This window comes from Ochotona curzoniae, unplaced genomic scaffold (genome assembly GCF_017591425.1).
Source record: "Ochotona curzoniae isolate NIBS_2020 unplaced genomic scaffold, NIBS_Ocur_1.0 contig_2723, whole genome shotgun sequence".
NCBI lineage: Eukaryota > Metazoa > Chordata > Mammalia > Lagomorpha > Ochotonidae > Ochotona > Ochotona curzoniae.
Genome location: NW_024465573.1, coordinates 23,744,135 through 23,766,843, shown reverse-complemented (window position 1 = coordinate 23,766,843; position 22,709 = coordinate 23,744,135). Strand labels below are relative to the sequence as shown.

Here is a 22,709-nt window from a genome sequence, read left to right as displayed (position 1 = left end):
CGCGGGCCCGGGCGGGGACCGGCCGCCGATTGGCCGCGGCGCGGGCGGAAGTGATGCGGCTGTCACTGGCTCGGCGGCTCCCGGGAAGCCGCGAGTTTCCGCGGGGAGGCGGCGGCGGCCGGGCAGGGTGAGTGGGGAACGGGCCGGGCAGAGTCGGGGTTGGCCCGGTGGCGGGGAGCAGGCGGCCGAGGCTGAGGGAGCTGCCCCGGCTGTGAGGGCGCGGACGGTCCGATCGCTGCGGACGGGTCCCGAGGAGGGCGCACGCTGCTCGGACTCCTTCAGAGCCTGGTGCCGCTGCGAGGAGGGCTGGCGCTTGAACTCGGGCCACCCGCCTGCGCCTCCTGCTTCCTCGGCACTCGGAGCTGCAGACAGAGCCCTACGGCCCAGGGAGGCCGAGGACGGCTTCCAGAAGGAACTGGGAGTTTTTCCTGGAAGCCGGCGGGGTCCCAGGCAGGCAGGCCGGACGAGCTCGCGGAAGAAGGGGTGGCGCCGTGTCCTGGGGGCGCGTCTCCCTGGCTGTAGCGGTGTTTTTATGTAGTGGTGTCTGCAGACAGAGAAGAGTCACCTGAACCGCTTGGGACTGGTGGGGCTACTTCTGCCCAGCGAGGGGAAAATGTAAGGGGGGCGGCGGCTATGGACGGTAACCTAAGAGGACAAGAGGAATGGAGGATTCTGGAGGGAAACGACAGGTGGTGTGTAAGCTGCCTTGAGTTGCAAACATTTGGGGATATGTGAGAACTAAGCCCTACCCAGGATGCCCCCAGCCTGGCCCCAACAGGGACTCCTGCAGGAGCCCTGCCAATCATTGAGCTTTGCAGGACAAGTTCCCTGGTTCTTTCCAACCCAGGCAGTTGGAGTTTAGACCCTTGGAGCCCCCAGCCTCACCAGGCATTGATGAGCTGGTTTTAGGGGTAACATCTTAGAGCCACCTCCCAGTCCTGCCTGTCTCCTGTACACCCACTTTCTCTTTACACCTGATCAGCTCCATTGCAGCCTCTTGCTTTTCCACGCTCACCCTGCTCCTACCCCCCCCTTTTTTTTTTAAAGATTGATTATTTTTATTGGAAAGTCAGATCTATAAAGAGAAGAGGAGAGGCAGAGAAAGATCTTCCGTCCAATGATTCACTCCCCAGGTGACCGCGACGGTCGGTGCTTCGCTGATCCAAAGCCAGGAGTCAAAAGCCTCTTCCAGGTCTCCCTTGCGGGTGCAGGGTTCCAAGGCTTTGAGCCATCCTCAACTGCTTTCCCAGGCCACAAGCAGGGAGCTGGATGGGAAGCGGAGCTGTCAGGATTAGAACCCATGCCCATATGAGATCCGGGTGCATCCAAGGCGAGGACTTTAGTCACCAGGCCATAGTACCGGGCCTCTCCCGCCCACTCTTACATTTCCAGCATCCTTTGGAGATGCACAGTCAGGGCATTAGATGACCATGGAATTCTAGGAAGGGTGTGGGCAACAGTCCCCTGCTAGGTCAACTGGAGAAGAACAGAAAGGGGTTACTTGTAATAGGACAAAAAGGAGAGTTTTTGGGTTTGGTGCTGACTCTGCCCTCCTGGACCTGTCCATGACCGGCAAATGATACTTGGTCATTGGTGGCCAATGTCTTTGGTCCTGAAGTTCATGGCCGATGGTGCTGAGTTTGGTGGGACACTGTTTCCTTCCATTGTTTGGGCCCACAGATCTGCAGCCTGCGCTGAGTCAGCACTGCTCAGCTGGCCAGCGATGCCCTGTCTCCGTCTGCACAAAATGACAGTGCCAGAGTCCACCAGCCCAGGAGCTCAACCTCACGCTGAATCCAGGTAGGAAGGAGCCCCTCCCCCTGTTTCCAGCCACTGTGGGAAGTCAGCCCTGAGGGCCACTAGACGGAGAGGGGGACCACCTGCATGAGGGAGGGTTCTCTCCGAAAGATCATTGTGTCTTGGGAGTGACGTGCTCTGAGCATGGAGGTGCAGCCAACTGTTGTTTGCCTGGTGTCCTGGACACAAGGACAGTACCCACTGGCCTGCACTCCCCAGGGGGTGCGGCCCTACCAAAACGAACAGAAAGACAGGATCAAATGTTGAATAATTTAAAAAGGACAGAGTGGAGGTGACCGGTGAGAGGGGAGCACACTGGCTCAGCGTGCCCCTCTCAGAACCCTGCCACTCAGCCCTCTGATGTCTTTGCCGTCTCTCTCTCTACCTACAGCCTGCTGCTCTGATGCCGAAGGGGAGGCAGGAAGTGCCACACATCGATGCCCCCCTGGGCTTGCCCACCTGCCTCTGGCAGTTAGCAGGGCTCTGCTTACTGCTTCCCTGGTTCCTGGGCCTGGCAGAGGCAGGCGGGCCTGAGGCCCAGCAGCCAGGGGGGCTCAGCTGGGCCGTGCGTCTGCACAGCCGGGAAGGTGAGCAGGAGGAAAAGACTATGCAACGGCGGGCTGATGCCCTGGCGCAGGCAGCAGGGCTGGTGAACACAGGGCGCATCGGCGAGCTCCGCGGGCACTACCTGTTTGTGCAGCCTGCTGGACACAGGCCAGCCATGGACGTGGAGGCTGCCCGGCAGCAGGCCGAGGCTGTGCTGGCTGGCCACGCAGATGTGCGCTGGCACTCCGAGCAGAGGCTGCTCAGACGCACCAAGCGTAGCATCTATTTCAACGACCCCAAGTACCCACAGCAGTGGCACCTGGTAAGTCCCGCCCTGCCATGGCCGGTTGCAAAGGGAACAGTTCCTTCTGAGCCCCTTTTTTTTGGGGGGGGGGGGTAGGGGGATGCTGACCATATCACTGCTCAGTTGTTACCATCGATGGCATCTGCAGACTGGGCTGAGAGTGTGCCCTTGGTCCATACCCTGCCTCGTGTCTGTGCGCTCCACAGTCGTAAATCAGCTCAGCGTGGAAGCTCTTTGAGGGCTAATTCATGTCTGCACTGAGCACCTCCGACGGGTGTGGACAAAGCATGTCATGAAAACACTGTGTGTGGGTTTGTATCATGATGGACTTACTCGTCTTTTTATTTTTTAAGAAATCAAGATTGATCTCATTCATTTAAAAGGCAGAATGACAAAGAGAGGGAGAGACAGGGAAAGATGCCTTCCATCCCCCGATTTATTTCCCACTCGGATGCAAGCAGCTAGGGCTGGTCCAGGCTGACCCAGGAGCCAGAAACCCATCCAGGTCTCGCTCATGGGCGGCAGGGTCCAAAGACTTGGGCCATCTTTTGAAGAAGTGAGATGGGAAGCAGAGCATGTGGGACTCCAGCTGGCACTCTGATATGTAGTCCAGTGTCTGAAGCAGCAGCTTAACTTGCTGTGCCACCACACCACCTCCTAGACAGAACTTTCTTTTTTTTCTTTTTTTTTTTTAAGATTTATTTATTTGAAAGGCAGAGTAACAGAGAGAGGGAGAAGCAGAGGTTTTCTATCTGCTGGTTCACTCCCCCAAATGGCCACAGTGGTCAGGGCTGTAGCAGGCCAAGGCCAGGAGCTTGGGGCTCCCTTGGGGTTACTCCACACGGGGTCCATCTTCCGCTGCTTTCCGAGGTGCATTAACAGGAGGTTAGATCAGAAGCGGAGCAGTCGGGATTCAAACAGGTGCTCTGATAAGGGACGCTGGCATTGCAGGTGATGCCTTAACCTGCTGTATCACAGTGCTGAGCTCTGAACAGGTTTTGTTGTGTTTATTGGAAAGTCAGATAAAGGAAGATCTTCCGTCCATTGATTCACTCTCTAAATGGCCACAGTGGCCGGAGCTGCACCAATCCAAAGCCAGGAGCCAGGAGCCTCTTCCAGGTCTCCCTTGCGGGTGCAGGGTCCCAAGGCTTTGGGCCATCCTCAACTGCTTTCCCAGGCCACAAGCAGGAAGCTGGATGGGAAGTGGAGCTGCCAGGATTAGAACCAGCAACCATATGGGATCCTGGCACGCTGGGCCCCCTAACCGTACCCTGGCGTAGTTTTTTTGTTTTGTTTTGTTTTGTTTTTTTGCCTTGCCATTATTTACCAAGGAATACGGTGTATAGCTATCATATTACACTAGAAGGGTGTATTAGAAGGCTATAAATATCCTATGGCAATCCTCTGCTGTTTCTATGAAACCTATCTCAGTTCCTCAATCTGTGAAAGGGGCTGGTGTGTCCCTGCCTTGGGGAGTCACACCTGGGGTCTGGGAGCTGGTACAGGTGAAGCCCTAGACACATGGCAAACTCGACCTGACTAGCAATAATTACTGATGTCACTGGTACAGTTACCAACACTTAACCCTGGCCACCCTTTTACCCTGAGCCGCTCAGGGGCCATGCCAAACTTCCCTGGAGACCTGAGTTGTGACGAAACTCCCTTGTACCCCTCTGACTCAGTCTCCACCTGACCCACTTGGCCTATAGCCTCTGTCGACCTCTTTGGGGGATCCCAAGGTGGGCAAAGGGGCTGCTGCCTGTAGCCTGACCTCTCCCTGGGCCGTGCTGTGTGTCGCTGGCCTCCCACCTTGTCGGCTCTTGCGCAGAACAACCGACAGAGCCCCGGCAGAGACATCAACGTGACAGGTGTGTGGGAGCGCAACGTCACGGGCCGAGGGGTCACAGTAGTGGTGGTGGATGACGGAGTGGAGCACACTGTCCAGGACATTGCACCCAACTACGTAAGTGCCCGGGAACCTCTGCCCTCCCGCCCACAGCCCACAGCCTGCTTCCTGCTGCAGCCTCAGCCCATCCCTTTGCAAATCTGGGGCTGGGAGATGGGCGGGCTTTCTTCTGTCCTTCCCCCAGCCAACACTGCAGACATGTCGTTAAGGCATGGCAGGTGGCTCCAGTCGCCCCACTGGTGAGCAATCCGAAGAGGTACTTCCTGCTTCCTGGAGAGGAAGGAGTGGCCCTGCAAATGGCTTCTGAGTGCCTGCCTTCTGTTTGAAGGTGGGCCTTTAGGTAGCCCTAATTCACTGCCATGCAGGGTTCCCAAAGTTGTGGGCACTCCCTTCTTGGCCCATTGCTGCAACGGGCAAGAGGAGGTTGCTGTTTCACTTCTCCTTTTCACCCCAATGTTCAGGCACCCCCTCTTGTGGCCCATGTGGTTTGCAGAGAAATGGGCTCACTGCTGCTGCTTGGCATTCCCAGACTGCCAGTTCCTATCCTTCCCTGAGCTCCAAGCCCTAACCCCATAGCACCAGTGAGTGAGTGACCTCATGTCATCTCCCCAACCCCCGGAAAATTTCAGAGCCCAGAGGGGAGCTACGACCTCAACTCCAACGACCCTGACCCCATGCCCCACCCGGACTTGGAGAATGGGAACCACCATGGCACACGCTGTGCTGGAGAGATAGCCGCCGTGCCCAACAACAGCTTCTGTGCAGTGGGCGTGGCCTTCGGGAGCCGTATCGCAGGTGACTGGCACTTCTTTCGCATGCCACCCTTGGCACACAGAGCTTGGAGCCACGTGCAGCTTATGCCGGCTGTCACAGGCCAGTCAGTGCAGGGGCGTTTCCACCATGAGTTTTAGCTGCGGGGCCCACCCCAAAAAGCAGCTGAACATGCAGTTGTTGACATACCCTAGAAGGGCCCCTGCTCACCGCCCCCTTCTTCTGAGCATGGTTCTGCCCCATCAGTGACCTAAGGCCTTGTCATCATGGCTGCTTGTGCTTGGCCCTGCAGTCCCCTGCTGTCCTTGCATTGTCCTCCTTTAAAGGGTGCCTTCTCGGGTGTTCTTCCTCCTTGACCCCATGGTGTCTGGAGGCTCCTCATGCCCTCCGTCCTCCTGATGTGGTTGCCTTCTTTTCTTTCATTGGAGCTGAGTAACCTTACCTGCCACCCCTCCCCAACCTCCACTCTGCCTCCAGAGATGGATTTGTCCTTTGCCTCATGGCCCTTTTTCTCTACGGCATATGTGAAGGAAGGGAATATGGGGTCACCCTCTCCGTGATTCCTAATAATGGCTGGGAATCTACAGGCTGACTGTATATCTCTCATTCTCCAGCAGAGGGCAGTATTCCTCTGAAAACGAGACTCCAGAAGGCCCCAGAAATCTGGGGTCTAAGACCCTTCTGAAAGCACCTCTTCTAGCCCTAGAGTCAGCAGGGTGTGGTCACCCTGTTTCAGAGGGTGAAGTTAAACCTTTGTGGGAGTTGGCATGGTAATGGTTCTGTTGACTGAACACCTCTGGGTGTTGGGAACTGGGCTAGATGTTTTAGATGTTATTAAGAGTGGAGGCGAGAAGGGAGCCTTGGGCGCCTACGGCCAACTCCATGACTCCACTAGACCTCATGCTCAGTAAAGCCCAAGTTCCACTGAGATGTTACAAAACATTACTGCATCTTCATGGCATAAAAATTCAAGAAGTGCCCAAGAGCCGAGAGGGGAGATTCAGTCTCCCATGGGGGACACCCACCAGCCCACACCCATTGTTGTCGCACTGTTGACGGCTGCTCATGGGCCAGCGTCAGTGAGGAGCTGGTGTGATGTCCCCCACCTAGGTATCCGGGTGCTGGACGGACCCCTCACTGACAGCATGGAGGCGGTGGCATTCAACAAGCACTACCAGATCAATGACATCTACAGCTGCAGGTGAGAGGGGGCCAGGTGGGAGTGCTGGGAGGGGCCGACCCCTGGCCTGGCAGGGGTCTCCTGGTTGGGTTCAGTTGATCCATTGCTCTCATTGCTCCCAGCCGCTGGGTTCTCAGGCTAAAGTCGCTGTCACCCCAGTAAGCAGGTTGTTGTTTGCGAAGGGGTGAGCTTTGCTCTCAGTCACAGGGGAGCCGAGTGTCCAGCGCCAGTCCCCAGCACCCTGACAACTGTCCCTGCAGCACAGGTGCAGCCATGCATGGATACCCCCGTTCCTGTCCCCAAGCAGTACCACCTGAACGCATGCTGTTGTCCCCAAGAAGCACTTCCCCTTGCAGAAATAGAGAGCTCCTCAGCCTGGGAACCAAGAATTTAACCCAAGTCAAACACCTCTTCATCAGGGGTTGGATCTATGAATGCTTTGTGCATTATGGGGTCCTGAACTGGAGAGCAGGAGGAGCCCCAAGGGCAGGCCAGCCTAGACTGGGAGGCCCTAGGCGCAGCGCCTCAGCTTGGTCCTGACTCTTACCTCTAGGCTTTTCTTCACAGCTGGGGCCCTGATGATGACGGGAAGACGGTAGATGGCCCGCACCAGCTTGGGAAGGTACACAACCGCGTGGGGAAGCTCTGGGGGTCTATGCTCCCTCAGTCTATCCTGCCTCACTTGCCCGCCCCTCTGGCCCTACTGACCCCTCTTGGAGAAGAGTATGTCTGACCTGGGGCCCAGGAGCAGGTTTATTTATTTGTTTGCTGGATCAGAAGCAGAGTAGCCAGGACCCCTGCCAGCACCCGGATGAGATGCTGGCATCTCGGGTGGCAGCCTTACACCGCAGCGCCAGCCTTGCACTGGCATTAGAGGAGTAGCCGTGCTTTGGGGCCAGTTCCCTTGCAGCTCGTGCTTGGCTCCCGTTCCCACTCATCTGGTAAAAGGAATCCATGCAGCAGCTGTTGGGCTAACAGCCCCCTTTCCACCTGGCTCTGTGTATAACTCTCCTCAGGTGCCCAGAGCCCTTCCGCTGGCTTCTTGTCCTCTTTCCAGTAGGGGAGGAGGGCGTGACGGGCCTGGGCACAGAGGCCTCTCCAGGGACGCTTGGCTCACGGCCTGACCCTCTCACTGCCCAGGCTGCCTTGCAACACGGGGTGATGGCTGGCCGCCGGGGCTTCGGGAGCATCTTCGTGGTGGCCAGTGGAAACGGGGGCCAACACAACGACAACTGCAACTACGACGGCTACGCCAACTCCATCTACACGGTCACCATAGGTAGGGCCCGGGGGCTCTGGGGCTGCTGGTGGGCATACGGTGCTCGGTGTGAGGAGGGCTGTGTACACCTACATGCTTCCACGGAGCTGCACACATGGCCCTCATCATATCTTTGGTCTCAGGGAGCTCAGAAAGCTCAGAGCTCAGAGACTCAGAGAGCCCAGCTCTCAGGGGTCCCACTGATCTGCCTCCATCACCCCTGCAACCAGTTAAGCCACAGCTCTGACCACTCTCTTCCATCCCCTCCTGCTTGTAGCCTCCCGTGAGTCCCATGGCCTAAATCAAGTCCCCTTGTTTACATGTGCCCCCGGCTTTAGCATGTGCCAAGTGACTCCATACTTCTTAACATGACTATACTTTTTAAAAAAGATTCATTTATTTATTTGAAAAGCAGATTTACAAAGAAAGAGAGGAATAGAAATCTTTCATCTGCTGATTCATTGCTCAGATGGCCACAACAGCTGGATCCTAGCTAATCTGAAGCTGGAGTCCAGGAGCTTCTTGCAGGTCTCCCACATGGGTGCAGAGGCCCAAGGGCTTGAGCCGTCTTCTGCCTTCCCAGTGCACAGCAGGGAGCTGAGTCAGAAGCAGAGCAGCCAGAACTCAAAGCAGTGCTCATATGGAATCCCAGCACTGGAAGTGGCATCTTTACCTGATGCACCACAGCACTAGACCTGATTGTACTTCTTACCTGACCCTAGGCCCTTTGCCCATCTGGTTCTTCCTGTGGTCTTTTGTATGTGGCCCAGTGCCTAGTACAACGTGGGGCTTACAGGGGATCCTTAGCAGGTGTTGCAGAAATGAACATGTGAGTGAACAAAGAGGCTGAGAGGTAGGAAGCCCCCAGATGTACAAGCAGCCTACTACTTTGGGCACTGAGCACCTTCTGCCGCTCGAGGCTGCTTGGGCTGAGGAGCTCCTTGGACAAGCTGGACCCTTGAATCACACAGACCTTTTCTTTTTTTTAACCTTAAGTCAGGCCCTCTGCAGGACCAACCCCTCCCCTCCTGTGTGCGCAGGTGCCGTGGACGAGGAGGGTCGGATGCCCTTCTACGCAGAGGAGTGTGCCTCCATGCTGGCTGTCACCTTCAGCGGCGGGGACAAGATGCTCCGCAGCATTGTAAGTCCTGCCGCCTCGGCCCTGTCACAGCCCCACAGGCATGTGCTTCTGTTGCTGCTCCCCTGTGCTGTCAGATCTGCCTCTTACCATTTTTGATGACGCACCGAGTGTTGTGCTGGTTCAACAGCATCTTTGAAATGTCTTCCTATGGTAGGATTTGGATTTTGGCTAATCTGTAGGCTTAGGAAAATCATTCCACTGCTCTTCAGCCCTTGTGTAAATATGCTGTGTTCTGGCACTGTGCATCCTCAGCAGGGAAGCGAGTGGCTGTCTCTACTGGGTGGGCGGGACAGCCGTTAGCCAGGAGCTAGAGAAATGTGCCCTGTACATTGAGAGCACCTTTTCTGCTCAGCTATCATTGGAGCCACAATAAGGAGCCTGGAGCGGGGCAGGACCCATCTGCAGCCTCTAGAACCCGCTGCCTTGCCCCTGGCCAGGCTTCGCTCTCTCCCTTCAGGTTTAACCCAGGTCTCTGAGAGCCGCTGTGGGGCCAGGCTGACTCCAGGCAAGAGCTGAGTCCCAGCCAGATGGTGTCAGATTTCGCCAGTGGCTGAGTTGGGAGGGCTCCCTGAGACCACTGGGAATTTGGCTGCTTTGTCTTCATGCCAGGTCAAGTTCATTTTCCAAAACATGGAATCTTGTTATGTTAATAAATGACTTCGGGTCAACACAATATTCCGGGGGCTCTTTGCCAGTTGACCCCTACTCCGTCCCTGCCTTACTCTAAAAACAAAGCTCCAGGCCACAGTGAAAAGGCAAGAGAGACTTTGCTTGGCATGCTGGGGTTTGAGCACCCCAGGCCTGTCGGCTCCAGGAGGATGGGAGGGACCCACACTCTGTTGACCCCTGCCCCCGACAGAGCTCCAAGAACCCAACTCCCCCTGTGTGGGCAGAGGCCTAAACAGGTACCACAGCAACTTTGCCACTCTTGATCCGTGGCACCTGGCTTTCCTCCTCCCAAGTCAGCTCAGGATCGTCAAACCCAGTCCCACCTTCCCACCTTCCATCCGAAGTCTAATGTATCCAGGAATGAAGAGAGTTTGCTTTGCCAAGTTCCAATCCTGGGAATATTCTGGCCCCAGAACCCTCCTGCCGGTTTCTGTTCACTGACTGGAGCAGTGGGCAGAGCTGTCCTCCCGAGGGCAGGGATGGGAGCTCTCCATCACATGGCTGCCTGGGGGAGCTCCCGTGGGCTTTTCTAGGGTTCCTGCCACCATGGGCGAGCATGTGTCCTTCATAGGAAGTGGCGATCTGCTCCCTGGCCCAGCACAGGCTGGCCCCGTCATGAACACTGCAACTTGAAAAGTGCTTTTCCCTTTCCTTGTGGGAGTGCAGTGGAGGAGATTACATCTCCAGGCCCTGCTGGAACAGCTGGGAGGGAAGTAATGAGTACAATGGAGACAGGGCAGCTCTTGGCAGAAGCTGGCATCCTGGAATCTGACCCAAAAGTAAGATTTGGAAGAAATAAATTCTTTGCTGTTAGCAGTGGCACTGTGTGCCAAGGGGTCTGGGTGCCACCACAGGGAGTGCCTTTAGGAGGCTCCGTGGCTGTCGAGGAATGAACAGAACCCGATGCTGTATGCACGTCATCTTGTCCTCCCACCAGTCCTATTCCTTCAGTTCAGGAGCACGAGTAGACAAGGGGGCCCATGCAAACCGAGCTGAGGGGCTCAGCCCAGAGCAGTGGAGCAGCTGGCCCTGTTGAAGGCTGGAGGACCAGGTCTGCAGGCCGTGGACATGGGGGGTGTGCAAGGACACAGCCCTTTCCCTGGGAACATGCTCCTCAAGTTTGCCCCTGTCACTGAGCTGCCAAGTTGCATTTCCTTGCCTGGTGCCGTCACTGTTGTTCCAGCTCCAGCTGGGGCCCGGGAGCTGCCCTGGCTCCTTCCTGCATCTGGCTTGGTTGCGGGGGTTGGAGAACTGGATGGAGAAGCCGGGAATGAGAGCAGCAAAAATGGGGAAGCTTGAGTCTGTGCCAGAGGCCTCCTACCGCTCTCCATTCTATTGCCCCTCGGAAGTGACTTGAATTTTACTGTCCATGCTCCTGTCTTTCAGAGGTCTTCTTAAGGAGGCCAGAGGGGCGAAGGTCTCCTTTGTCCTTTGTCCCTGCTGGCACCATCGCCATCTCTGGTCAAGGTTCAGCTCTAAAAGAGGAAAGCATAACCAGGGCCTGTTCTAGCCTGCACTAACCTCCCTCTTCCCCCCCTCCAAGACACCCTTGAATTCCATCTCTAACCACTGTCCACTCACCAGGTGACCACTGACTGGGACCTTCAGAAGGGCACTGGCTGCACTGAGGGCCACACAGGGACCTCAGCTGCAGCGCCCTTGGCAGCCGGCATGATCGCCTTAATGCTGCAGGTGCGGCCCTGCCTCACGTGGCGAGATGTCCAGCACATCATCGTCTTCACGGCCACCCAGGTAGGACAGCAGCGGTAGACCCCAGAGTCCATGTGGGGAAAAGGGGGAGACAGACGGTCAAGGTCCCACATGCAAAGTGCCTGGTCCTTTTCAGCACTACATGTGTAAAGAGCAAGGATCCCACAGAGAGGCCAGTCCTTACCCTGCTGGTGCCCTTTGCTCACAGAGAGCTCCAGGCAGCCCCAGGCCAGTGCCTCCCAGCACCCCTCTCTAGGGACAAGCCACCAGGGTGGTGACATCATGGGACTTTGAACTTTTGTCCTAGCTTTCCTTGGGGAATCCATTCCTGGTAGCCTCACTGGGAGAATGAGCTGGCTCAGCTGGCCAGGGTGAGTGGGAAAAGAAGCGTGAAGTGCTGGGGTTTGCACTGGCAAGGCCTGGGACTCACGGGGGCCTCTATTGTCCCAGTACGAAGATCGCCATGCAGACTGGATCACCAACGAGGCGGGCTTCAGCCATAGCCACCAACATGGCTTTGGCCTGCTCAATGCCTGGAGACTCGTGAATGCGGCAAAGGTGACCGGGATGGCAGGGTACCCTGTGTGGCGGGACCGAGGGAAGGGGCCACATGCCTGGAGCACTGCTTCATATGTGTGCCTTCGTGTCATTCAACCCCACCAACTGAGAACTGGCAAAGGAAGCTCAGCGCTTTCCGAGAAGCTTCCAGACTAAGGGCAGAGTGAGCTGGGCTGGGTCTGGCACTATGTCCCCAGGCACCAGCAGGAGCCTCGGGAGGGAGAGGTTGCGATAAGGACAGGAGACAGAAGGAGGCCATGCATGAACATGTGTCCCTTGCAGGTCTGGACCTCTGTCCCTTACTTAGCTTCCTACGTCAGCCCCGTAATCAAAGAGAACAAGGCCATCCCGCAGTCGCCCCGCACCCTGGAGGTCCGCTGGAATGGTAAGCCATCAGCATGCAGGGGTTAATCCGCTGCACGGCTCCGGGTGGAGTGAGGGAAAGTTAAACTCGCCCTCCCTGCCGCCTTCCACCCCTTCCTGGAGGAGCTGAGCGCTGGCCAAACCTGTGCAGTTTGCTTTGACCATTTTAGGACATGTTGCTGCTTCTGAGTTGGCTGGCCTCAGGCTGCTAAACAAGACCTTTCTCCCGAGTTACTAGTAGCAGAAGGAGTTGCTGAGCGACCAGCTGGCTAGTGAGGCATTGGCGGGAGGAATCGGGCAGGGCCCGAGGAGCCAGGCAGTGGCTGAAACACTCTCCTGCCCCCCATGCTCAGGGCTGGCCGGGCAGCTCTGCATAGCCCAGCAGTCCTTGGCAAGTAAAGCAAATCCTCCATTAGGTTCTCGGCCTTGTAGTGGGGGGCAGAGGAGTGCATGGTCACCCTCCCATGTGCTGCTAGGATCCATGGCATGGGTGAGAGGTGTATCTTCTGGCTGGTGAGCTGGGAGCTCCTTCCAGGGAAGAGGAGGCTGCCAGCCTGTGCCAAGAGGGCCTCTGCAAGCTTCCCAGAATGCTCCCTACCTCTGCCTCCTTAGGAGATTTTTTTTTTTTTTTTTTTTTTTTGCCTCTTGAGAAACTTTGACGAGCAGAGCTCTCCACTACTTCTGAAGCTGTGCATGGTGTTCAAAACCAGAACCCCGGTCTCCCTGGGCCATGGCTGGAGAAGCCTTAGGCAGAGACAGGGATTCCCAGGAAGGTCTGCTGAGGAAGGGCACCCAGCCCTGGCCTGGGTTTCTGCCATGTGGCAGGAAACCTCTGGGCCCAGGCTCTGTGTTTCCCTAAAAGGAATTGCTGCCTTGCAAAGGGCATGAAGCAGCAGCCCAGGCAGAGGAGGTCACTTAGAGCCTCAGGAATGCAGTCCCCTGGGAACCCCTGGCTTTGTGCTTGCTCAGGTGTCATGGAGGTCACATGCCTTTCCACCCTGGCCCGCCCATGCAGTCTGAGGATTTGGAAGGATTTGGGTCCTCTTTATCCTCCTCTGCTTCACACTATGGCAGGCTGGGGCCAGGACGAGGGGCCGCGAGTGGGGATGAGGATGAGGTTGCCCCAAGGATGTCTGGTGAACCTCCTTAGCTATTGAGGCCCCTGGCACCTGCTGTGTGTCACTAGCAGGCAAGAAACAAAGAAGGACAGGCTGTCCTGGGCAGAGGAGAACATGGGAGTGCTAGGGAAGGAAGCAAGCTGACGAGGAGAGGGAAAGAGCCTGCAAGTTGGGCTCATGGAGTCCTTCATCTTAATGGAGAGCAGCAAGCAAGACCGCCCCTCATTTCAGGGGCCAGATAAGATGGCCTCTCCTCTCTTAAGAAACCCTTTTCCCCATAGGCAGGCAGGACTGAGGTGGAAGTTTCTGGGCCCCCTTGCGATGGAGGGCAGTCAGTCCATTCTGTAACAATGGATGGGCCAGAAGCCTCGTCCCCTCCAGCCACGCTGCAGTCTTGGTCCAGCAGGATCTGGTGGCCTAATGTCTGGAGGCTGGACGTGAGCTTTCTAGAACGTGGAGAAGCTGAGCGTCACCATGAGAGAAGAGGAACTGAAATCCCTCAAGGACTCCAGTGCCACTTGGGTGGCCAGCATTTAAGTCTGCTAGACAATGTTTGCCTTTATGTAAAAGGCAAAGTGATTGAGGCGCTGGTTCATTCTCCCAATGCCAGAAACAACCGAAGTTAGGCCTGGATCCCACAATCCAGCCAGGTCTCCCACTTGGCAAAGAGGGACTCAAGGCCTTGAGCTGCCTTCAGGATGCACCTGAGCTGGAAGCGGGATGGGAAGCAGAGCCTGTGCCAAGAGGGCCTCTGCAAGCTTCCCAGAGCGCTCCCTACCTCTGCCTCCTTAGGAGATTTTTTTTTTCCGCCTTTTGAGAAACTTTGATGAGCAGGGCCTTAGCTCACTGCACTGCACTGCCTTCCCCTGCACTGGATATTTAAAATGTGGCTAATGTGACCAAGTAACTAAACTTTAACCTTGGCTGTTATTAGTGTAAACACACACACCTAAGGAAGGAGACAGGCCTGTGTTTCTCCCCTGACACAGGAGGCTTAGGGAAACAGGTGTGTGCCTTTCACTGTCCGTGGATCTGACGCTGGATCTGGAACCTCTGCCAGGAGGTTGAAGGGAGAGAGGGAGGGCGGGTGGGTAGGGCTGGGGAGGAGTGCTTTGGTCATAAGGGGGAGAGAGAGAGTGTGTGTGTGTGTGTTCATTCGGAGATTCCTGAGCGCCCACTTGGCACCTGCCTACCCACCTTATTTGCGCTTGGAGTGTACTCATTCACCCTCTGCCTGCAGTGGGAGGCCTGTTCTTCACCTCTCTGCAGTTTCTCCCTACTGAGTCTGCCTTCTGCCTGTAAATGAAAGTCTGCCAGCCTTCAACCAACAGTGCTGCCAAATGCATGAGCTAAGGCAATAGCTCCCTGTTACCTGGGCAGGCTGCCCTCATTAGTCACTGTGCCCCTTGCTTCATCATTCCAGGGCTGGCTGAATTCACCATTCTTTTTCTTTGGGTGTTTTTTGGGGTTTTTTTTTTTAGTATCTATTTATTTTTATGGGAAAGGCAGATTTAGAGAGACAGAAAGAAAGCTCTTCCATCTTTTTTATTAAAGTTTTATTTTATTTTTATTGGAAAGGCAGATATACAGAGAAGAGAAAAGACAGAAAGGAAGATCTTCCATTCGATGGTTCAATCCCCAAGTGAACGCAACAGCCGGAGCTGAGCCAATCCAAAGCCAGAAGCCTCTTCCAGGTCTTCCACGTGGGTGCAGGGTCCCAAGGCTTTGGGCCGCCCTCAACTGCTTTCCTAGTACACAGACAGGGAAAGCGGGGCCGCCAGGATTAGAACCGGTGCCCATGTGGGATCCTGGTGTGTTCAAGGCCAGGACTTTAACCTCTATGCTATCTATCACACCAGGCCCTGGTTCACTTTCTAAATGGCCACATTGGCTGGAGCTAAGCTGATCTGAAGCTAAGAACTTCTTCTGGGTCTCCCATATGGGTGCAGGGTAGCAAAGCTGTGGTTAATCCATCTTCTACTGCTTTTCCTGATTTATTTTTTGTTGGAAAGTTAGATTTACAGAGAGAAAAATTCTGCATCCAGAATTCTTAGAGAGTGTGTCCACTCCCCAAGTGGCCAAAACAGCCGGAACTGAGCCGATCTGAAGCCAGGAACCCGGAGTTTCTTTCAAGTCTCCCATGGGGGTACAGGGTCCCAAGGCATTGGACCATCTTCTACTGCTTTCCCAGGCCACAAACAGGAAGCTGGATGGGAAGTGGAGCAGCTGGGACATGTACTGATGCCCATGTGGGATGTCCATGTCAGTGCTTGAAGGGGAGGATTGGCTGATAAAGCCATTATGCTGGCGCCTGAGTTCCTCATTCTTGTCATTTTTCTGACACTTCCCACAGCCTGCTTCTCCAGCTTCTGGGACCTCCTTTTCCCAAAGCCCTCTTCTGGCTTGTCTGCTCAACACACTTGTTTTCATTGCTTTTTTCCTCCTCAGCAGTGTCACTGTGTTGATGGCTTCAGCTCCCATCTCACCACAAATGCTTCCTCAGCCTGCACACTTAACTCTGATGCTGCAGTCTCTGCTGACAGAGATTGCTAGGACATCCACAGATTAAGTACAATGCAACCGTGACATTCTTAGGTGGGAAGGAGTGTTAGAGATTAAAACGACCCAATATATGGCCCAGAGAAATGGCTTTTGGTTAATCCTTCCCTTGCAAGTTCTGGAATCCCATATGGGTGTCGGTCCATGTCCTGGTTGCTCTACTTCCCATCCAGGTACCATCCTCTGGTTCACTCCCTAAATGGCCCCAACAGCCAGAGGTGGGTTACGCCAAAGCCACGAGTTGCTTTGGGTCTTCTCTGCAGCTACAGGGGCTCAAGCACTTGGACTAGCTTCTGCCCTCCCAGGTCCTTAGTGCTAGTCCAAGTGCTTGACCCTTGCAGTCACAATGCTACATCCTTTCTACCACCTTTCGGTCCCCACCCCTACCTTTAATTTTGGTTTAACTATCACTAAAAGCTCAACAGCTTCTAGACGAATGGGAGCATGAGAAAGCATCCTCATTCTACCTGGGTATGGTCTTACTGGTTGAAAATAATGTTCCTCTCTATGTCTGCCTCTCCAATAAAAATAAGTAAATCTTTAAAAAGAAAATGAAGCAGCCAGGACTCACACCTGGCACCTGTCTAGAATGCCAGCACGACAGGATGCAGCATAGTGCACCACACTATAGTGCTCACCCTGTGGTGCAAAAACTTTTGGCAGTCCTCACAATTTTTGCTTAATTTTCCAGGAATTTATTGAAGGTTTCTTATATAGATGAATTTCAAAAATTTTTGCACTAAAATAAACTTTAAAATGTATCTACCTGAAAGGTAAAAGAGATAAATGGAGATATCCTAATTCAGTGGTGTATTCCCCCAAAGTACCAGTAATAGCTAGAACTGAGCCAGGCCGATGCCAGGAGCCTAGAACTCAGTCCCATGTGGGAAGTGGGGACCTAAGTACTTGAGCCATCCCCCGGGCTCCCAGAATACCCAGCAGCCAGAAGCTGGACTGCACAGCACAACCAGAACTTGAAGCTAGGCATTCCAACATGGCGTGACTTCACTGCCACACCGAGCACCTGTCCCCTCGTCCCACAAATGAACAGCTTACCTTTTAAGGTCCTTTTCTCCAGGGACCTTTTGAAGAACCCTCGTCCAAACACAGATCTTCATGGGGTTTGTTTGTTTTTTGTGGTTTTTTTTCTTCTTCATTGTGTTATCAGGAATAGTTGGGTCCTTAATTTTCTTTTCTTTTTTTTTTTTTTTTTTTTTGAAGATTTTGGGTTTTATCAGAAAGGCAGATATACAGAAAGAGAAAGATCTTCCATTCGCTGATTTACTCCCCAAGCGGCCACAACGGCTGGAGCTGAGCTGATCCAAAGCCAGGAGCCTGAAGCTTCTTCCAGGTCTCCAGTGTTGGTGCTGGGTCCCAAGGCTTTGGGCCGTGCTCGACTGCTTTCCTGGGACATAGTCAGGAACCTGGATGGGAAGTGGAGCAGCCAGGATCAGAGACAGGCCCAGCTGTGTATTTTCTTGGTTTTTGGTTAATCTACTTTTCTCATCTCTAATTTGCATTGCCTGTATAATAAGACGAGCCACAATGGAAGTGACACTCAAAAGTAAAGCAGGCTCAGCCAAGAACCAGGTCCAGGATGTGGGTGGCCGAAGCGGGATGGAGTGAGGTGTTTGAAGTCCAGTGTGTTGTGGGAACGTTGGGCAGGTAGGCCCCATGCGCACTGCTAGTGCAGTGGAGACCGGGCAGTGGCATGCTTCCATGAGTGAGAGGAAGGCGAGCACGAGCGGCCAGGAAGGACGAAGGTGGTGTCAAGGAGAGCCTCTCCTGCTTCAGCCGTCATCTGTGTATACAGGAAGAACCAGCCTTCTGTCCCCTCAGCTCCCCTTCTGTCTTCTCACAGCTGTATTTTTTTTAAGAGATTTTTTTTAAAGATTTATTTTATTTTTTGTTGGAAAGGCAGATATACATAGAGGAGAGACAGAGAGGAAGGTCTTCCGTCCGATGATTCACTCCCCAAGGGAGCGCAACGGGCTGATACTATGCCGATCCAAAGCCAGGAGCCTCTTCCGGGTCTCCCACGCGGGTGCAGGGTCCCAAAGCTTTGGGCCGTCCTCGTCTGCTTTCCTGGGCCAAAGGCCGGGAGCTGGAAAGGAAGTGGGGCTGCCGGGATTAGAACCGGCACCCATATGGGATCCCAGGCGTGCAAGGCGAGGACTTTAACCACTTGCGCCACCGCGCCAGGCTCAAGATTTATTTATTTTTATTGGAAAGGCAGATATACAGAGGGAAGGAGAGACACAGAGAAAGATGTTTCTATCTACTGTTCACTCCCCAAGTGACCGCAACGGCCAGAGCTGAGCCAATCAGAAGCCAGGAAACTCTTCCAGGTCTCCCACATGGGTGTAGGGTCCCAAAGCCTTGGGCCATCCTCAACTGTTTTCCCAGGCCACAAGCAGGGAGCTGGATGGGAAGCGGGGCCGCCGGGATTAGAACCCAAACCTATATAGGATCCTGGCGCAAGGAATTTAGCCACTAGGCTACTGTGCCTGGCCCTTCTTCCTTTTCTTTTTTTTTTTTTTTTAATATAAATAATTGTGGCTTCACTGGAAGTTGCAGAGAAAAGGTCAGGGAAGTGTCCGGCACCTCGCTTGCAGCATTACTGTCTTAGGAACTGCAGTACAGTATCCAGCCAACTGGCCTTGGGACAGTGCATAGGGCTTGTTCTAAACTCACCAGTCCTGTGTGCCAGCTGGGCATGGGGGTGTGTGTCCACAGTTCTGTGCAGGCCTCTCCCAAGCACAGTCTTGCTGAGCCGCCCACCATAGGACTCCTGTGTTAGCCCTTGGTGGCTACACGCATGCTTGCCCTCAGCATTGACCCCTGGCAGCCACCAGTGTGCTGTCCATCAGCACCCTGCACTAGTTGAGTGTGGAGCCCTCTGACACTGGGTTTTCTTCATTCGGCATAGTTTCCTTAACATTTATCCATTTTATTATTATTAATTTTGGATTGTTTTCCTTGTGACTTATCTCACCTGTCTTTGTACTTGCTGTCTCCTTCTAGAATACCCTCTGCCAACCCTCTCTAGCAGTCCGTGTTCATTTCCATCAGCATGTGGCTCACTGTGCCTACACCCGACTGACTCAGGTCTCTCCCCTTGTCAATTGTATTCCTTGCATCACATCATCTTCCACCTGTCAGTAGAAGGCAGGGGCGATGCCCAGTTTGTATTTTTCTTCCCAGCTCCCAGGACAGTATTGGAGGTGTGGCAGGCTCTCGGTAAACAACTCTTGGAGTGAGAGATTAAAGTCAGTCTGTTAGGTTCTGAGGTCTTGGCTCCGTGCTACGCTGTGTTCCTTACTCAACTCCAGGCTTGAAAGCAGCAACTGCATTCCATTTGCTAGCAAACACTGGGGCCCACTTAGATCCCACTAGATGTTTAGTCAGCTGCTTCAGACAGCGTGTGCCTTTGTGTATGTTGGGGTGAAGTGTGGGCGTAAGTGTTTATGGGCTGGTTTCCCAGCTGCCCAGCCTGACTTCCCACAGTTAGCAGGACCGACCTGGAAATGTCGGGGCTGAAGACACTGGAGCACGTGGCTGTAACCGTGTCCATCACTCACCCACGCCGCGGCAACTTGGAACTGAAGCTGTTTTGCCCCAGTGGCATGATGTCCCTCATCGGTGCCCCACGCAGCATGGACTCGTACGTACAACTGCCCGTGGCCTTCTGAGACCTCCTCCTGACCAGGGCCACTGTGAGTGGTTACTGGCGCTGTCCTAAGCCACCATGGCCCTAGCTGTCTTTGGCAGCCGCCTCGCGCCTTCACTCAAGTGCGTGGGCTGTGCAAGGGTGCACTTTACCTGTGTCCTCTCACCCCTGTGTGGACTTCCAACTCCATCAGCTCCTTTTTACAAATGCAGAGCTAGTAAGTGCTGAAAAACCAAGGATGCACTAAATCCATCGGGCTCCCTGCACCACACTGACATGAGCCCCTCATGCCCTGAGGTCCCAGGAGCAAGGGACAGCACTAGAAGATCCTTGTAGCACCCTCTCTGGATCACCACAGCTCACTTGCATGTCTGTCAGAGCAAAGAAATACTATTTCCAGAAGGACTCAACCCCCTCCACTTTCTCTGCCTGGTTCTCCCCGCAGGGATCCCAGCGGCTTCAACGACTGGACCTTCTCTACTGTGCGATGCTGGGGGGAGAGAGCGAAGGGGGTTTATAGACTGGTCGTCAGGGATGTGGGTGAGCTCCCTGCTGTCCCCCCAGGGCCCTGCCTCCCCTGACTGTCCCCAGCCCTGTCTGCATCTCAGAGTCCCCACAGAGTGTCCCACGTGGAATACAAAGGGTTGCCACTGGACCAGGAGGGCAGCTGCCAAGAAGTATGCCCCCTTGAGACCGTGGGCATTGATATCTAAGACTGTTCATTTATACCACCTCTCGTATTCTTTGGAGAAGTGACTGATCCATTCTTCCTCAGGATAGCAACAAAAATTCCTTGTTGAGCCACATTTCAAGTCCTTTCACATATAACCATCCTTCGGCCAGGCCCAGTAGGCAGGTAAGGGCAGGACTAATCTTCCCCATTCTTTTTGAACAACTGAAGTCCAGAGATCTGGAGTGACTTGCCAGGGGCACTGCAGTCTCAGTAAACACTGACCCTGCAATCCCAGAGAAGAATCTGGAAGTGGAGCCCAAACTCCCAGCTTCCAGTCCAGTTAGGTATTCATGAGACCAGTGCTTCTCAAACCTGTCTTTAATTCAGTAGAAAAGACATGTTTCTCTCCCCAAGCAGAATTGTAGCTGAAACCCCCCAAAAGTCTGAGACATTTCTGTTGCAGAGTACAAGCTCTCTACCTCCCCTTCCTGTTCCTGGGGGACCCCACAAGGCATTCTGCACAATCTGGGGTGAGGGGAACACAGACAAGGGCTGCGGCAGACTGTGGGCTCTGAGTCCCTTTGAGGGCAGGGAGTGTGGCCGGGCTCTACCGGGTGGCACGGCCCATGGAGGGCATGGCTCACACATTGCCCTGCTTGCTGCCCCAGGAGATGAGTCACTGCAGGTCGGCGTCCTCCGGCAGTGGCAGCTGACCCTATATGGCTCTGTGTGGAGTCCAGTAGACATCAGGGACCGACAGAGGTGGGTGAGGCCGCGTATGTTGGAGGGGAAGAGGGGCCAGAGCATCCCCCTGCACTTAGAGCTCTGGGCTCAGGCCAGCAGTAGACAGAGCCGTGGGCCAGAAGCCCTGCTCTTGCCCTGTCCTTGTTACTGTGGGGCGGGAGTGTGGTGCCAGGGGTCAAGGGAAGGGCTTTCAGGAGGGCATCTTGGTCCCTGCCTTCTGCACAGGCTGCTGGAGAATGCCATGAGTGGGAAGTACCTGCATGACAGCTTCACCCTGCCCTGCCCCCCAGGGCTCAGCATCCCTGAGGAGGATGGGTACACCATCACTCCGAACACACTCAAGGTACGTGGCAACAGCAAGCCACACACAGGGATGTGCTGTGCTGGGTACCTGGTCCCTGGGTTCCCAACGGGAGTGGAATACCACTATTCCTACTGTACGAGCCCGCTCTTGGAGAGCAATGCTTGTGTGGGAGGTGAGCCGGAGATGCCCTGGGATGGGAGCTCAGTGGCTGCGGGTCTCAGACACCAGACCCTGACACATCCCTTGCTGTGACCCAGACCCTGGTGCTGGTGGGCTGCTTCACTGTCTTCTGGACCATGTACTACATGCTGGAGGTGTACCTGAGCCAGAGGAGCATGGCTTCCAGCTCAGCCTGCAGGAATGGGGCCTGCCGCTGGCCCCGCCGGACCCGGAAAGCCAGGGAGGAGGGCACAGAGCTGGAGTCTGTGCCACTCTGCAACCTCAAGGATCTTCATGGTGGGGAGGCAGAGAGCACAGACCCTGCTGCCAGCCCTGGCCTCCTGGACCCAGAGCACCTAGAAGAAGGGGCCTGGCACCCAGCCCTGAACAGCAAGGGTACTCTGGACTGCGCTCCCCAACAGTGCCCCCCAGAGCTGCTACAAGACCAGCAGGAGCAGATTTGCTGACCCCGGAGCTTGGCCCCTTGTGAGACACGCCTCCCTTCTCCAGATGGAAGGAACTGGGAAAGCCGTTCCCAGCCGACTGTGGGAGCTCTGGGAGAAGGGCCTCCACAGTGTCCTCCAGCTGTGCTCAGGGAGTGTAGGCCTTCTCCGGGCTCCAGGGGCAGGGGATTGATGCCAGAGAACGCTCTGGTGAGAGCCACAGGTCTCCCTTCAATTCAACAGGAGCTCCTGGTGACAAGGTCTTGGACAAGGCCATTGGTGTTCCATTGGGAAAGGCTCCAGCCTCTAGTCTCTTGGGCAAGCAAGAATGGAGAAGGTACCTGTTGTGTCAAGGAGAGCTTCTCACAGAGGCTTCTCGGGGTCACTTAAGAAGGAGGTGCAAGGGAAGATGGCTGTGCCTGTCCTGAAAGCAGCTGCCTCCATCTCCTTTCCCTCTGCTCTTGTGCAGAAGGCAGCCTGGAACATGGCCATGCCCTGTCACCCCAGGGGAAGTATTGGTACGAGGGCCTAGCAGGGGTGGGGCTCAGCTTCCTGGGGCCAAGATGCCCCCTTAGGGAAGTCGGGAAGGAGGCAGAGCAAGTGCCACTCAAGGGCCGAGAAACCCTGTCTTCCTCTGCAACCGCTCAGGGACACAGCCCTCCTCGGAGGCCAGCTGCCTGCCTCCAGGCTGGGCCTCCTCCCCTAGAACCAGCTAATGGGCTGATTGGAATTTTCCTTTTAAATGCTGAAGTTTGGGCTTACTCTTTTCACAGCAACATTTTGTTGGCTTTTTTTTTTTCTGCACAGCTTTTCCAAAATAAAAATCTTCCAAACCA

General features: G+C 54.9%; 1 protein-coding gene across 1 annotated transcript; it reads left to right on the top strand.

Annotated features, from left to right (window-relative positions):
- Nucleotides 1–51: 51 nt before the first annotated feature.
- PCSK7 (proprotein convertase subtilisin/kexin type 7) lies at nt 52–22,709 on the top strand. The gene is made up of 17 exons (XM_040977002.1): nt 52–127; nt 1,681–1,800; nt 2,189–2,665; nt 4,476–4,610; nt 5,183–5,348; nt 6,435–6,525; nt 7,072–7,126; nt 7,645–7,783; nt 8,803–8,903; nt 11,157–11,324; nt 11,733–11,840; nt 12,123–12,225; nt 19,388–19,544; nt 19,996–20,090; nt 20,892–20,985; nt 21,193–21,310; nt 21,529–22,709. Exons 3-17 carry the CDS (start codon nt 2,201–2,203, stop codon nt 21,895–21,897), a joined length of 2,364 nt encoding a protein of 787 aa, XP_040832936.1. The 5' UTR covers nt 52–127; nt 1,681–1,800; nt 2,189–2,200; the 3' UTR covers nt 21,898–22,709.